The sequence below is a fragment of the Bos mutus genome, chromosome 11 (genome assembly GCF_027580195.1).
Source record: "Bos mutus isolate GX-2022 chromosome 11, NWIPB_WYAK_1.1, whole genome shotgun sequence".
Lineage (NCBI taxonomy): Eukaryota > Metazoa > Chordata > Mammalia > Artiodactyla > Bovidae > Bos > Bos mutus.
This window is the reverse complement of record NC_091627.1, coordinates 57,790,508-57,807,250: the sequence shown is the minus strand read 5'-3', so window position 1 is coordinate 57,807,250 and position 16,743 is coordinate 57,790,508. Positions and strand designations below refer to the sequence as shown.

The 16,743-nt window shown below is 44.2% G+C and overlaps 1 protein-coding gene across 3 annotated transcripts in view; it reads left to right on the top strand.

Moving 5' to 3' along the window:
• Positions 1–293: 293 nt before the first annotated feature.
• Positions 294–16,743, top strand: part of ST3GAL5 (ST3 beta-galactoside alpha-2,3-sialyltransferase 5) — a 58,462-nt gene continuing 42,012 nt past the window's right edge. The window contains exons 1-2 of one of the 3 annotated variants that reach the window (XM_070379429.1): positions 389–493; positions 800–954. Coding sequence is in view for 2 of the 3 variants with exons in the window: in XM_070379430.1 (XP_070235531.1) it covers positions 409–493 (85 nt within the window). In the remaining variant the exon portion in view is untranslated. Of the gene's footprint in view, positions 494–799; positions 955–16,743 lie in introns of all 3 variants that reach the window. The other 2 variants (XM_070379430.1, XM_070379428.1) reach the window with 2 other exon arrangements.

Genomic DNA, 16,743 nt, shown 5'->3' with positions numbered 1-16,743 from the left:
AGCTCCGCGTCTACGAGTCCTCTGCGCAGTAAAGTCCTATACTCAGTCCAAACACCTTTTGTTCCTTCACCATCTAACCGCGCGCAGGGATCTAGAGGGCTGCGAGTGCCCCGGACCCCGCCAGCGCCAGCACACAGTACGACGCGCGTCCAGCTGGGGGCGCCCGGCTCCCCTAGGCCCGCTGGGTGGGGAGGGTTGCGAGTCCAGGGAGCTAGGCAGCCTCGGGAGCCCTCGCGCGCTCTGATTGGTTCTCGTGTCCTCGTGACTCCAGGCCCCGCCCCACGCCCCTCCTCCGCATCCGAGCCGGGGAGCGCTCGGTCCGGGACTGAATGGGCGCTAGCGCGGCGCTGGGGGCGGGCCGGGGCGCGGGGCCCGGGACTAGAGGCAGGCTGGCGCCCGCTCCCTAATATGCGAAAGAAGGCGGCGGGTGGCGCGGAGCGGCGTCCCCTGCAGCCGCGAACCGAGGCGGCGGCGGCGGCACCTGCCGGCCGAGGTACGTGGCGCAGCCCCCTCCTCGGCGTAACGGGGCCGCTGGCCGGGGGCGGCGGCGGCGATCGGTCCCTGCCCCCGCGTGGCTGGGCCCGGCGGCTCCGCCCCAGCTTCCTACGGGCAGCGCCCAGGGCACGGCTCCCCCAGATGCGCCTGGCGGGGGCGCGGGCTGGGAGTCGTGGCCTCGCGCGTAGCGGACCGGCTGGGTACGCCGCGGCCCGCGCAAGTGTGGACGCGGTGGAGACGGAGGGGTGAACGGCCGGGATGTGCGCTCCAGGCGCGGTGTGCCTTTCCCTTATGTGTTCCGCAGCGACTTGGGGTTTAATTCATTGCTCGAAGCTTCCGAGCCAGGAGAGCCCAGTTAACTCATTTCCCCGGGACAGGATGGAAGGACCCTCGGTGACTAGCAGCTCCGGCGGCTGTCTTTCGCATCCATCGGGAAGGCGTGATGTGCAGTGTCTGCAGGTAGAAATTCGCCAGTGACCTTTCGTGCCCACTCTGTGCGGCCAGCCCTGCGGAAGAGACACGTTTTGTGGTGACCTTTGGTGTTTCCTGAGTTGTAAGGAGTGGCTTGACATGGGCATGGATTTTATATGCTCCTTTAGTGTGTTAAGTAATACAAGATTTTCTGAGAGCATCTTCGAATAGAAAGAAGCTAGGTCCTGCCCAACCCCACAAGAGGTGGGTGACCTTGGCCAACGCTGATCCCCCTGTAAGACTCCATCTCCTGATCTGTAGTGGGAGGCTTGACCTGCAGATGGCCAAGATCCCTTTCAGGCCCCTGGTTCTGTGGTTCTGATGGCAAATGTGTTCACCAATGAAGAGGGTCCTGCAGAATCACTAACTCACTGGAAAGACATTTTATGTCCTCATATCTTAGTTCATGTCTGTGGCCTTTGCTTCATTAAGTATCAGTCTGTTTAAAAGGGAAAATGGTTTTTACCTGCCAGCCCCTTTGGTTTACCTGCTCATCAGGCCAAGCATGGATCCGACTTTGGGATTACAAAGAGGAAGGAGATGTGGCTCCTGCCCTCTGGTGTTAAGCTGAGCCCTGCTCTTGGTAATCTGCTTCCACAGAAGAGAGGAACCTTGGGGAGGAATCCTGTCTGCTGAGTGAAGGGGCACAGAGGCAGAAACTGTCAGGATGGGTTGTGGTTTCATTCACCTAATCCTGAAAGCTTGACAGGTTAGCAGAATGTCTTACATTTCTAGTCGTAGAGCCAGGAATCACCTGAATTCCAGCCAGGGCTTGGACGAGGAGAGACTGATGTAAACTGGCAGAGCCCTGTGACCAGAGTATAGTGAACCTCTTCATAGGTCTGTCTGTTGTCTGAGGGACGCTATTTCTGTGAGATAAAATGAATCTTGGTTATGATTAGTTGTTGGGTCTTTCTTTAGGCGAGAAAAAAAATGGGTGAGGTGGGAAGGCATGAAGGTGTTTGTGGAAGAGAGAGGGAGAGGGCTGACAGGCATCAATGATAAACATGCACATTAATGACTGCCTATTTTGAAAATGCTTATAATTTTGGCTTAAACTGCCAGATTGTTTCATATTACCATGATAGGTTAGTATTGAATTTTTTGGAATTAATTTATTAGTTTTTATTGGAATATAGTTGGTTTACAATGTCGTGTTAGTTTCTGCTGTACAGCCAAGTGAATCAGTTATATATAAATATGTATTTGTTGTTGTTTAGTCACTAAGTCGTGTTCGACTCTTTTGCATACACGCTAGACTGTAGACTGCCAGGGTCCTCTGTCCATGGGATTTCCCAGGCAAGAATACTGGAGTGGGTTGCCATTTCCTTCTCCAAGGGATCTTCCCAACCGAGGGACTGAACTTGCATCTCCTGCATTGCAGGCAGATTCTTTACCGTGGAGCCTCTGGGGAAGCCATATATATATATATGTTTTTTTTTTTAGATTCTTTTTCCATATAGGCCATTCGTTATACAGTACTGAACAGAGTTCCCTGTGCTATACAGTAGTTCTTCTTGTTTATCTGTTTTATATATAGTAGTGTGTATATGTCAATCCCAGTCTCCCAAGTAACCCTTCCCTCTTCTTTCCCCCTTGGTAACCATAAGTTTATTTTCTACATCTGTGATTCTATTTCTGTTTTGTAAATAAGTTCATTTGTACTATTTTTTTAGATTCCACATAAAAGCGATATCCTATGATATTTGTCTTTGACTTGCGTCACTCAGTATTACAATCTCTAGGTCCATTTATGTTGCTGCAAATGGCATTATTTTGGTTTTTTCTGGCTGAGTAATAGTGTTGAATTTTAAGACTATGTTCAAGGCAGGATAAGAAAAAACCCTTTGTTCTTTGATGTGTCTCCTCCAGTCCTCCCCTATTTGCCCTGCTGGTCTGTTTGGCAGGAGTTTGTCTAGCAGGTTGGCTCTTGGGAGGTGAAAGAGACAATAGAAGAGGTTTCAAGTCCTCTATGGGAGTTCATCCAGGTGCTGGGGGCAGAAGGGAGAGTCTTGGAAGAAGGGTCACGGCTCCCTTTGCACACCCTTCTAGTTCCTGAGAAGCGGTTTAATCAATTTAATCTGAATTGCCTGTGGAGACGCTCCCAGAGGGCATGCTCTGTGTTTTTGGTTCATCTGGGAAGCCTTGGCAGAATTAAAGCAACTGGAAGTATACACACATTAACAATGGTACGCACTCCCTAACTGCCGAGAAGCAGCAGCAAGGGGCTGGATCAGTATGAGGGGTGTTAGCAAAGGCATCCAGAAGTGGGTGAATCACTGGCTTATTGTGGGAGGAAACCATCACTGTGGATGGTGACATGCAGGCCATTAGGGAGAGAGACCCTGGAGAAGGCAATGGTACCCCACTCCAGTACTCTTGCTTGGAAAATCCCATGGACAGAGGAGCCTGGTAGGCTGCAGTCCATGGGGTCGCTAAGAGTCGGGCACGACTGAGCGACTTCACTTTCACTTTTCCCTTTCATACATTGGAGAAGGAAATGGCAACCCACTCCAGTATTCTTGCCTGGAGAATCCCAGGGACAGAGGAGCCTAGTGGGCTGCTGTCTATGGGGTCGCACAGAGTCGGACACGACTGAAGCGACTTAGCAGCAGCAGCAGCAGCAGCAGCAGGAAGAGAGACCCAGCTTGAGCACACGTGCAGAGGGGGAGCAAGGAAGATGTAGCGAGCAGAAGAAAAATGAGGTTAGAGGTACAAGGACATGACCAGGCTTGTCTTACTTAGAAGAGCGTTATCTTGTTTTTCTAAGTATAGCATACATGCTAGGAAGGTAGGCATAAGTGGATTACTGTCCAACAGATTTTACAAATTCAGCATACCATGCTCTCAGATCAAGAAGCAGGAGCACCCGTGGGTCCCCTTTGAGTCACTGCATCCTGGAAGAGAACCCCTGCTGACTCTCGAGCTTGTATCACTGGAATTCTGCAGTGTCTGTCTTCTTTCCTTCGGACTTGGGTTTCTGAGACTCACTCCAGATGCTGCCTCTCGCTGTAGGGTGCTCACTCATTGCTGATTGGGCCTGTGGGTGAAAAATATACTATATCTTTGTCTGTGCACTGTTGATGGACACTTGGGCAGGTGGCAGGTTTGGCTATTACAGTTAGTGATGCCATGACTGTTTTCATACCTGGCTTGTGTGTGTGTGTGTGGGTGCACGCATATTTCTCTTTTTAACAGCTTTTTAAAATATTATATTTATTTAATTTTTAATTTATTATGGCATTTGGGTTCTGGTTCCCTGGCCAGGGATTGAATCCAGGGCCCCTGCATTGGGAGCATGGAGTCTTGACCACTGGACCATCTGTGTGCTCAGTCGCTCAGTCACTCAGTCGTGTCCAACTCTTTATGGCCCTATAGACTGTAGCCCACCAGGCTCCTCTATCCATAGAATTCTCCGGGAAAGAATTCTAGAGTGGGTTGCCACTTCCTACTCCAGGGTATCTTCAGACCCAGAGATCGAACCTGTGTCTCTTGTATCCCCTATGTTGGCATACAGATTCTTTACCACTAATGCCACCTGGGAAGCCCCTGTATGTGCATTTCTGATGAGAGTCTAGGTAGGGGTGAGATTGCTGGGTCATGGGTATGTGTATGTTCAGCTTTGCATGGGTAGTTCCTTACTACTAACTGATTAGCTCAACATTGGCTTTGAACCGGGGAGACCGAGGAAGGACTTGTGCCAGGAGCCACGATGAGTTACCACGTGGCTGTGCGCTATAGATTCTCAGCTAGTGCGGTCACCTCTAGGCCACGGCCGCCCCAGGTCAGGCAGCAGGACAGGCTGACCCTGAGGAGCACTTCAGCTCCATGAGCCTCTGTGGTCAGGGAGTGGTTGTCTCTTCCAGACTGCCACAGACACCCCTGGGAACGTCTCCTTACCTTTTCTAACACTGCACTTTCTCTGCTTTGTTTTTAGTTATGTGACTTGTGTTCCCTGTACCTCTGGGTTTCTACTGAAGAATTCCCCCACGTCCTAGAGGAAAAGCTTATTTCTTGTTTGATCTTTAGAGGCCATGCAAGACATTTTTGTTCCCCTTTAGCGTGTGGAAAAATATACAGAATTAAGTAATATTGGATGGTTCATCACCTCCTTATACCCATGAATTCTTCCCCTTTTCAAGTTTTAAATATCTGGAATTAATGGTTCTGCTTCATGTGATGTGATATGATTAAAGAGGAAAAAATTGATACAAATAACACATTTGAAAAGTCTGTTTTGATGGAATAGGACGTTGTCTTTTGAACATGAAGTCTGCCTTTAAGACGAGGTGTCATTTTCATAATTAAAGGCTTACATGTGTTGAGTTCAAAGCAGAAGCAGTTTTTCTGTTATTCATGTAGTGTTCCTTCTTCTCTAGTCCTTTCTCTCCCCTCAGCTTCTACTTTTATATTCTCTTCTATCTTGTTCTCTATATCATTTCTGCTTTTCACAAACATCTTGTTTTCATTTCCAATCTAGACTCCAGCAACAAAAGAGGAAGCCAGAGTAGTGGTACTTATTTTTTTTTCAAATAGGGCTACCAATACTCTCTGTGCTTTGCTTGTCATTTTCTGGAATCAAGTCCTTAGTCACCCAGGATTTGGTATCTGGTTTTCTTGTTTATTCTTCCTTTGGAGTGGCTCAGTCCAGTAGAACTATAACCCAAGCCATATATATATAATATCAAAGTTTTGGTTTCCCAGGAAAATTAAAACAAAACAAAACAGGACTAAACTAAACTTGTATGCACCTAAAAATACAGCTCCAAACTATACAAAGTAAAAAGTGACAGAATGACAAAAAAAAGTTGACAAATGTGACAACATAATGAGAGATTTTAGCATATCTATTTCAGTAACTGATGGAACAAGCTAACAAAAAACCAGTAAGGGATTAAGAAGCAAAGCAATTAATAAGCTTGATCAAACCAATTAAATAGAATACATAGTTCCAGCAAGTAAAGAGTATACTTTTACAAAAATTGAACATACACCAGGTCATAAAGTAAGTTCTAACATATTTAAAATAATGAGTATCATATTGACCAAGTTCTCTGAATGCAGTGAAGCTAAATTATGTATCAGTTTTAAAATATAATTTAAAAGCATATTTAAAAAGTTAAATTTGAAAGTATTTAGATTTGAATGATCAAGAAGTAATAGCAATGAAAAAAGATATGTCAAAATTTGTAGAATGAATTGTACACCTAAAGCTTGTGGGTTGCAACTAAATAAGGTAGGGGAAATATGTGGTCTTAATGACTCATATTTGCAAGAAAACAGGCAAAAATTAATAACCCAGTCAACTAAATTAAGAAGTTAGGAACTTAGCAATTAAACCCAAGAGATTAGAAGGATTTTTTTTTTAGTCAGGTGAATTAATTTTAATAATTTATTTTCATTAAACCAATATGTATAAAATATTATTAAATTAATATAAAAGTTGTTTTTGAGCTATTTTACATTCTTCTGGTCAAACTTAATTCTTCAAAGCCTTGTGTGTATCTTACATGAGAATATATCTCAGTTTGGACGGGCCATATTTGAATTACTCAGCAGCCACATGTGGCTCATGGTATCTTTGCCTCCTATAAACATTGAAGGTATTTATGGTGATAAAGAGGACAATCAGAGCTAACAGTAAAGGGGTTCAATTATCTGCCAAGAGAATCGAGATTCATGAGAATCTAAGAGTGTTTTGTGGTTTGCAGAGGGTGACTCTTTTTGAAAATCTTATATACTACTCTCTACAACAAACCCACATACTATAAAATATAGGACAGAAATAAAGATAAATGATGTACTGACTCACTATATCCTTACCTGTTTTAGACATATTATATATATATGTATAAACCATGTTATATACATGTTATATATGTATAAGTATAGGTCATGCGTTGCTGCTTTCTATGCCCCCAGGCACATACATGTTATATTATGTATATATAGACATATATGTATGTATGTCTTTTAATGTTCACAGACCCATATGAGTTTATCTCGGACTCACGTCCATCGAGTCCATGATGCCATCCAGCCATCTCACCCTCTGTCGTCCCCTTCTCCTCCTGCCCCCAATCCCTCCCAGCATCAGAGTCTTTTCCAATGAGTCAACTCTTCGCATGAGGTGGCCAAAGTACTGGAGTTTCAGCTCCAGCATCATTCCTTCCAAAGAAATCCCAGGGCTAATCTCCTTCAGAATGGACTGGTTGGATCTCCTTGCAGTCCAAGGGACTCTCAAGAGTCTTCTCCAACACCACAGTTCAAAAGCATCAATTTTTTGGCGCTCAGCCTTCTTCACAGTCCAACTCTCACATCCATACATGACCACAGGAAAAACCATAGCCTTGACTAGACGGACCTTTGTTGGCAAAGTAATGTCTCTGCTTTTGAATATGCTATCTAGGTTGGTCATAACTTTCCTTCCAAGGAGTAAGCGTCTTTTAATTTCATGGCTGCAGTCACCATCTGTAGTGATTTTGGAGCCCAGAAAAATAAAGTCTGACACTGTTTCCACTGTTTCCCCATCTATTTCCCATGAAGTGATGGGACCGGATGCCATGATCTTCGTTTTCTGAATGTTGAGCTTTAAGCCAACTTTCACTCTCCACTTTCACTTTCATCAAGAGGCTTTTTAGTTCCTCTTCACTTTCTGCCATAAGGATGGTGTCATCTGCATATCTGAGGTGATTGATATTTCTCCCGGAAATCTTGATTCCAGCTTGTGTTTCTTCCAGTCCAGTGTTTCTCATGATGTTCTCTGCATATAAGTTAAATAAGCAGGGTGACAATATACAGCCTCGACGTACTCCTTTTCCTATTTGGAACCAGTCTGTTGTTCCATGTCCAGTTCTAACTGTTGCTTCCTGACCTGCATACAGATTTCTCAAGAGGCAGATCAGGTGGTCTGGTATTCCCATCTCTTTCAGAATTTTCCACAGTTTATTGTGATCCACACAGTCAAAGGCTTTGGCATAGTCAATAAAGCAGAAATAGATGTTTTTCTGGAACTCTCTTGCTTTTTCCATGATCCAGCGGATGTTGGCAATTTGATCTCTGGTTCCTCTGCCTTTTCTAAAACCAGCTTGAACATCAGGAAGTTCATGGTTCACATATTGCTGAAGCCTGGCTTGGAGAATTTTGAGCATTACTTTACTAGCGTGTGAGATGAGTGCAATTGTGTGGTAGTTTGAGCATTCTTTGGCATTGCCTTTCTTTGGGATTGGAATGAAAACTGACCTTTTCCAGTCCTGTGGCCACTGCTGAGTTTTCCAAATTTGCTGGCTTATTGAGTGCAGCACTTTAACAGCATCATCTTTCAGGATTTGAAATAGCTCCACTGGAATTCCATCACCTCCACTAGCTTTGTTTGTAGTGATGCTTTCTAAGGCCCACTTGACTTCACATTCCAGGATGTCTGGCTCTAGGTGAGTGATCACACCATCGTGATTATCTGGGTCCTGAAGCTCTTAAGACCACATATTTCCCTTACCTAATTTAGTTGCAACCCGCAAGCTTTAGGTGTACAATTCATTCTACAAATTTTGACATATCTTTTTTCATTGCTCTTACTTCTTGATCATTCAAATCTAAATACTTTCAAATTTAACTTTTCAAATATGTTTTTAGGACATTGAGGCTCAGGGAGGTCAAGAAACTGTAGGGGACAGAGCAGGGATTCAGACTCAGGCAAACTGACCTGGAGGTGGTGGATGAGACAAATGCATCTCTGTCTTTGTAGCACTCTGCACGTTCACACCCCACCCATCAGAAGAGCTCCCATCAAAATTCCTGAGAGAATGATCTGAGGTGGTCCCTGGTCCAAGTTCCTGCATTTCTAGGCACAGTATCCTCACTCTGCCGGGTCTCCATGGCAACTTCCTCACTGGTCCTGCCTCACAATAGGACTTCCCCATCTCCAGTCCTACCTCAAGAGAGGTCTCTCCAAAATCCAGTTCCAGTTTAAATCTCCCTCCCACAGTTGGCTTCTTTTGTCTTAGGATGAAATGCCAACCCACCATGGCATGGTCTGCTTCCTTTTGCAGCCTCTTGGTATGTTGTTCCCTCCAGGGCTGGACCTTCAAACACTCACTTCAGTGCCAAGTGTCCCTGCTCAGGGGCACCTGCTTCCCCAACCCCCACCAAGTCCTATCCATTATTCCTTCCAGAAGTGGGGGGAGGCTTTTCTAAGTTCCTTCCCAAACACACAGTACACCCATGTCCCCCAAATGTAAAATATCTCCTAACACTGCCCTCATATCCAATGTAGAATAAGTTAACAAGAAAAATGAGGAATATATTAACATTGGTGATGGATCTACTCGTCTAATTTTAAAAATGAGATGAGAGCTCTTTGAAGAAGAGGCTATATCTGTGTTGCTTCTTGCTGTATCCCCAGGCACATACTCCCTGCCTAATTAAAAATGAGGTTATGTGAATGACAGTATGCCTGTTTGGGATTCTGCCCAGGAGCTGGTTTTCCAAATTTTTGGAGCAGAGAGTAAAAGGGATGTGTGATTTAGGCATAAAAGGAAATTGTATGTTTTAGTGATGCCTCTCACAGACCTGAATACATGTTGTCGGTTTTCAAACATGTTTAACTTGTTCTGAGCTTAAAACGACTCAAACAAAACTTTCCTTTGTCTCCTATGGTTTTTCCCTCTCTTTCAGGCTCTCAACAGCCAGGGCCTGTCAACCTTTGGGTTGTTCCCAGTCACTTTTCCTCCAGTTCCTTTTCTGGGGTTGTTATCACTTTCTGATTTGTCATTTTATATGACTATTTTGGTTCTTCTGTTCCTAAGGACAAAAAGTGTTATTGAATATAGTCAGCCCTCCATGTTGACCAACTGCAGATCAAAAATATTCAAAAAGGAACATTTCCTGAAAGTTCCAGAAAACAAAACTTGAGTTTTCTGCGTGCCAGCAGCTATGTACATAGCATTTATGTTGTATTAGGTATTAAAAGTAATCTAGAGCTGATTTAAAATGTATACGGGAAGATGTACGTAGATTATATGCAAATACTGCATCATTTAATATAAAAGACTTGAGCATCCATGGATTTTGGTATCCAAGAAGTGGTAGTGGTCCTGGAACCAATTTCCTGTAGATATCAAGGGACCACTATACCAGATTACTACATAAACTGCTTACCGAATCCTCCACCTTCCCTTCCCCACTTAGCAGCTGTCTGCTCCCTGAGGAATATTGCTAAGGTCCTATTTGGTGACGTCTCTTCATAATCTCAAAGCATAAGAACCCATACCCTGACTCTTTCTTTGGGAGGTGGGATCTTGGTTATTTTAGAATTTGCACACTCACTCGCCCATTATACTCCAGTTTAGGGAAAGATCCCCATGTTGGAGCTTGTTCATGTTGAGTCCCAGAGTTGCTGTTGTTAACTGTTCATTCTACTGACTTTCACTTTTTCCTATTAAGTATTATTTATGCAGCCTGACTACTTGTATTCCCTTTAGATGAAGAGGGAGATCCTCCACTGAAAAGGAAGCTTTTAGATTTTGCTTTATTTGTGGCATTCAGGAGAGTGCCACAGATGTGTTCTGCTGTAGCATCTTCTGCATGTCTAATTTGCTGTCACACGGGGGCCCACTGCCCAAGAGATATTACATAAGATGTTTTGTTAGAGCTTGGAGGGAACCTGGGCAGTTCTCCAGGCAGTTACCTCAGTTTACTCCAGTGTCCTGTCTTATCCCTTCTGGCCTCCTCCTCTTATCCCCCTTTGTTACCCCTACCTCGGCCGTGAAATCATCTCAGTGCATAGTGGAACGGTGGCAGCTGGTGGGGCCTTCTTGCATGCTTTGCTTTTTTTTTTCCTATTAGCAGCCTGAATTTGTTATGCAGGTTGGATCTCAGCAGGCTGGGTGCTAAAAGAACAGCCGCTGCCAGCTCAGTCACCAAGTTCTGTGGCCTCTTCCTTCACCACTCTTGTCGGCCCCCATGTCTCTGTCCCTCTCCGTCTCCCCTGCTCCATCAGCCCTGGCTGCGGTGGTCATCAGAGCCCCTTGACCATCCCTCCGGTGGCCTCTTACATCCCTCCTGCCTAAGGACCACTTAGGGTCACCTCCTCCTCTGGGGCCAGTTTGGAGGCCCTCATTCCTTCTTTTCTAAAATTTTTGATGTTTATTTATTTATTTATTTGACTGTGCCAGGTCTCAGGTGCAGCACGAAGGATATTTAGCTGGCATGTGAACTCTTAGTTGCAGCACGTGGGATCTAGTTCCCTGACCAGGATTGAACCTGGGCCTCCTGCATTGGGAGCACAGAGTCTTAGCCCCTGGACCACCATGGAAGTCTAATGCTTCCTTCTTTGCTACATCTTCTCCCACTTTCCCCCAGATCCCCTGTGACCTGGCTGGAGCAGCCATCCCTGGGCATCTTGGCATGCCCGTCCTCCCATCCGGAATACCTGCTGTCTCTCTCCTTTGTGGCTCTGAGGTCCAGTCTATCCTTAAAGGACCCATTTACACTTTGTCTCCTCAAGGAGGCTTCCCTGATTTCATCTAATGTCACTAGTGTTCCGTTGCCTGGGACACCCCAGGCAGTGACATTTCATCTAATGTCACTGCCACGCCTCTGCTTTTTGGCATTTTGAATATTTAGGTATTTTTGTTTTCCCTGGCTGGATTTTTCGTTTCAAGAGAAAGGCTATGTCTTAGTTTTCTTTATATTCCCAGTGCCTGATATATGCTTATTACATGTCTGTTTTAAGGATCATTAGGTGAACAAAGCAAATTATACAACAGTACAGACCAGCCCTCCTCAGCTGGGGCTCTACAAGAGGATTAAGCCCGAATGCTCTAAGGCCACCATGATATTGGGTTGACCAAAAAGTTCATTTGGGATTTCCAATTATATCTTACAGAAAAGCCCAAACAAACTTTTTGGCCAACCCCAATATATTATGAATTAACTTCTCTCCCATGCTTCTGGAGTGATTTGAATTATAGACCATCCTTGAGAAAATTAAAATAGACACTCAATCCTATTGTATAGCATGGAGAACTCTGCTCAATGTTGTGTGGCAGCTGAATGGGAGAGGAGTTTAAGGGAAAATGAATACATGTGTATGTGTGACTGAGGCCCTTTGCTGTTCACCTGAAACTATCGAAACATTGTTAATTGGCTATACTCCAATATAAAATTAAAATTTTTAAAAAAAGGAAAATAGACACATAAATCCTTTTCTGTAGGGCTTAATCTCTAGTGGAACCCAGCCTGAAGATATCTAGTATAAGTAATATGATCCCAATCCTGATAAAATAGACATATGCCAAGAGGAAAGGCAGATGCAATATAGAGCATAGTGTTAGAGGTGGACATCACTGTGTTGTAGTGTAACAACCAGTGTGTGATTTCAATATGTTCTTTCTGAAGTGTTTAACTTTATGGTAACAAAGTTTAAAAAAGGTTTTTTGAATAAGCCAAATTGGAGGTCCTAAACCTGGCTGTGCCTTACTATAAGGCAATGGAGAGTTCAGTTCAGTCGCTCAGTTATGTCCCACTCTTTTGGACCCCATGGGCTGTAGCACACCAGGCTTCCCTGTCCATCACCAACTCCTGGAGCTTACTCAAACTCATGTCCATTGAGTCGGTGATGCCATCCAACCATCTCATCCTCTGTTGTCCCCTTCTCCTGCCTTTAATCTTTCCCAGCATCTATTCCAATGAGTCAGTTCTTCGCATCAGGTGGTCAAAGTATTAGAGCTTCAGCTTAATGGAGAGTTAGGGCTTTGTTTTTAAATATAGGTCCACTATGGGAACTACATTTAAAAACAAAATCCCGAGTTTGCCTTGCCTTATAGTAAGGCACGGCCAGGTTTAGGAGCTCCAGTTTGGCTTATTCACAACCCATTCCAGTATTCTTGCCTGGAGAATCCCCATGGACAGAGGAGCCTGGTGGACTACAGTCCATAGCGTTGCACAGAGTCAGACACAACTGAAGCGACTTAGCACACACGCACCAGTAGTGAACCAATCCACCAATAGTGGATCCCTGAACTGACCCTTTAGCCATGTCCCTGGAGAGCCAGGCCTCTGAGTGAGGGTGACTAGCTGTCAGACCTCTGAACTTGGGTGTTGCCACTATGCACTTTGTAAATGAAGGGCTGTGTCAAGCAGGCATGATTCACCGTAAGAGAAACTAGCATAGTAATGGGTACTTATAGAATACTTTCAAAAGCAAATCTAGAGCTAATTTTTCTTAACAGCTAAGAGTGAACATTAGTTGCTGTTCAGTCACTAAGTTGTGTCTGACTCTTCATGACCTCATGGACTATAGCACCCCAGGCTCTTCTGTCCTTCAGTACTTTCCGAAATTTGTTAAGATTCATGTCCATTGAGTTGGTGATGCTATCTAACCATCTTATCCTTTACCACCCCTTTCTCCTTTTGCCTTCAGTCTTTCCCATCATCAGGGTCTTTTTCGATGACTCGATGAGTCATCTCTTCAAATCAGATGGCCAAAGTATTGGAGCTTCAGCTTCAGTCCTTCCAGTGAATATTCAGGATTGATTTCCTTTAGGACTGAACATACCCTGGCGTTATTCAAATTAAGTCTGAGACAAGAGTCTCAATGCTTGTTCTGGCTCATCAGCTGTTGCTTCAACCAGCTCTGTTTTGTTTTGTTTTTTTCTCTCTCTGAAGTTTGACCTTACTTGACCTCACACAGAATTTTATCCATATGCTGGGTGCTGAAATCAGTAGATGGGATGAGGAACAGGGTAATTACTTAGTCTCTAAGTATCTCCCATCAAGTTACTTATTAACTACAAAGGGAAAATAGTAACTTGATAGTGGATAAACTTGCCTTACACAACTTTGACCAACTGATTTAACATCAGTGGTATTGGGACAAAGCAATGTCAGGGGTCTCCTGAGAAAACACACCTGGACGGACCAGCACCACTTCTGGGAAATTCCTGCCTGAAATGTGTACCTTGAATCTAATCATGAAGAAATGGACAGATCTCCACTGAGGGACATTCTTCAAAACAACAAGGCTGTACTTTTCAAAAAATGCCAAGGTCACGAAAGATAAAGGAACTGTTTCTGATTAAAGGAGGCTAAAAAGATATGACAGCTGAATGTCACATGCGGTTCTGGACGTGTGTTCCTGTTTTTGCTCTGAAGCCATTATTGGGACTGCTAAAGAGATTTGTCTGACGTCTTCAGAGTAGAGAATAGTATTAAAACAATAATAATTTCCTGATTTTTATCATCATACTTCGGTGTGTCTGGGAGTGTCCTTTTTAGGAAATACTAAAATATTTAGGGTTGCATGTCATTGTGTCCTCAGCTTACTTTCAAGTGGTTAAAAAATGTAGTATGGATATCATAAAATAGAATCACCAAACCAATGTGGTAGAATGGTAACAAGCAGGTTGTCTGAGCGAGGCAAATTCTTTGTACTCTTTTTGCAGTCTGTTTGTGTGTTTGAGGTTATGTCAAAAAATAAAGTTTAAAAGCTTGAAAACCTCCGGGTCGTGGTGTTGCAGCCACTGTAGCATCAGAGGCCAGGGCTCTTGGTGGCTGTCCTTTCCAGGGTCACTGCTGAAACCATTTCCAGCAACACTGAGCTCTCTTCAGAACTGGTTTTGTAGAAGATGGGTTGGAGACCACTCAGTGTGGCTTCACCTGACAGGAAGTTCTTTCCCTCACTTCCTGTTGCTGTCATCACCACTGCTGTCCCAGAAGGCATCATGCCTGCTGTTCTCCCCTGCGTATCTGGTCAGCCAGCTCCAATCCACACATTTGCCTGGTTGAGACTAGACCTACAGCTGTTCCTGCCAAGGAGACTTCCTAGGCAGAGTGTAACTTCACTTTATCACCCAACCTGCTTTGAACATACTAGCAAACATCTTCAGAGAGCTGACTTGGCCACCATGTAACAGGCAACAGCCAAACAGTTAGGTATTTTCTCTCTTTTTTCTTGAAAAACAGAACCAGTTGCTTTTTTTTTTTTTTTTAAGTTGTTTTTCCCCCTCAGCTTTATTGGGATAGAATTGACATGTAACATGTATAAATCGAAGGTGTACATATTGACTTGATACAGTTATTTGCTGCAAAATAATTACCACCATAGCCTTAGCTTAAACCTCCATTACATCATATAATTATCATCTTTTGTGTGGGGGGGGCGGGGGTTAAAACACTTAAAATTTATTCTCTTAGCAACTTTCAAGTGTGCAATACACTGTTATTAACTATAACCATCATGCTGTGCAATAGATCCCCAGAACTTACAACTGGGGACTGACACCTCCACATTGCTGCCACTCCCCAGCCCCGGTAGCATCCGCTCTACTCTCTGTTTCTGTGAATCCTGCTTTTTTAGAGTTCACCTGTATGTGGGATTCCAGTTGCTCTTTTATTTCCGTGTTGGTGGGTGGGACAGTCATTGGGTTATGTGTATCCCTCTTCCTCACCATACACACACAGAGATTCTTGATGGAAAAAGAATTCCCATCAGTGTTCTCCATGTGCTCTGGACACTGCACAGCCAACCTCATGGAAGGATCTGATCTTCATGTCTGCCTCTTGTTAGGATCTTGCTGAGTTTGGGTTAGTTTTTCTGTGTAGATCTGGCTGCAGGCTGCTGATCAGCGCATTCAGGTATTCAGTGGCTCATTGGTTCAACAAATATTTAAGGGCCTTTTACATGCTAGGTACTGTTTCAGGATTTGAGGTGACTGCAGTGAACAACATTGACAGTCCCTTGGAATTTTGTGCTTCAGTGGGGAAAGCAGAAAGTAGGCGAACACAGATGAATCCTGATAAGTGTATGAAGTATTCATCAATTCAGTGAGTAAGTGCCTTTTACATGCTGCTGCTAAGTCATTTCAGTCATGTCTGACTCTGTGCGACCCCATAGACAGCAACCTACCAGGCTCCCCCATCCCTGGGATTCTCCAGGCAAGAACACTGGAGTGGGTTGCCATTTCCTTCTCCAGTGCATGAAAGTGAAAAGTGATGCTAGGCACTGTTTTAGAATCTGAGGTTACAGCAATGAACAACATTGACAGTCCCTTCTCTAGGAATCTTATGTTTTAGTGGGGAAAGCAGAAAGTAGGCAAATATGGATGAGTTGTGATGAGTTTATGAAGCAGAAAAGTGAATCAATGGGCTTAGGGTGGGAATGCAATGCTACAGAGGGTGATCAAGGAGGCAACTTTTGAATAAAAACCAGGATAAAGATGGTGCAGGAGGGCCATGGATTTGTCCCTGCAAGAGTTGCTGTCTTCTTAACATCTTTGTCACTTCAGTGAAACCTTGAAGGAACAACATCTGAAGTTTCCAGGCATGTTCTCATTTTGGAAAATGTTTATGTAGTCCAAGGGCTCAGACTTAACTTCCTTTAATGCTTTTAAACCTATAGAAAGCAGGCAATTAAATGATAGTCGTCATGTATTCTCATCATTGAAGTATACCAGTTAATTAGAAGTAGATTACAAAGCATACCTCAATCGTCTTGCGAGTGTTTACATCTTGGTAGGTGGTCAAAATTAGAGTGTATAGACTACATATTCGGGCTTCCCAGGTGGCGCTAGTGATAAAGAACCCACCTGCCAATGCAGCAGACATAAGAGACTCAGGTTTGATCTTTGGGTCTGGAAGATCCCCTGGAGGATGGCATGGCAACCCACTCCAGTATTCTTGCCCGGAGAATCCTGTGGATTGCAAAGAGTTGCAAAGAGTTGGACATGACTGAAGCGAATGAGCACACACGCATGCAGACTACTTATTCACAGAGCAACA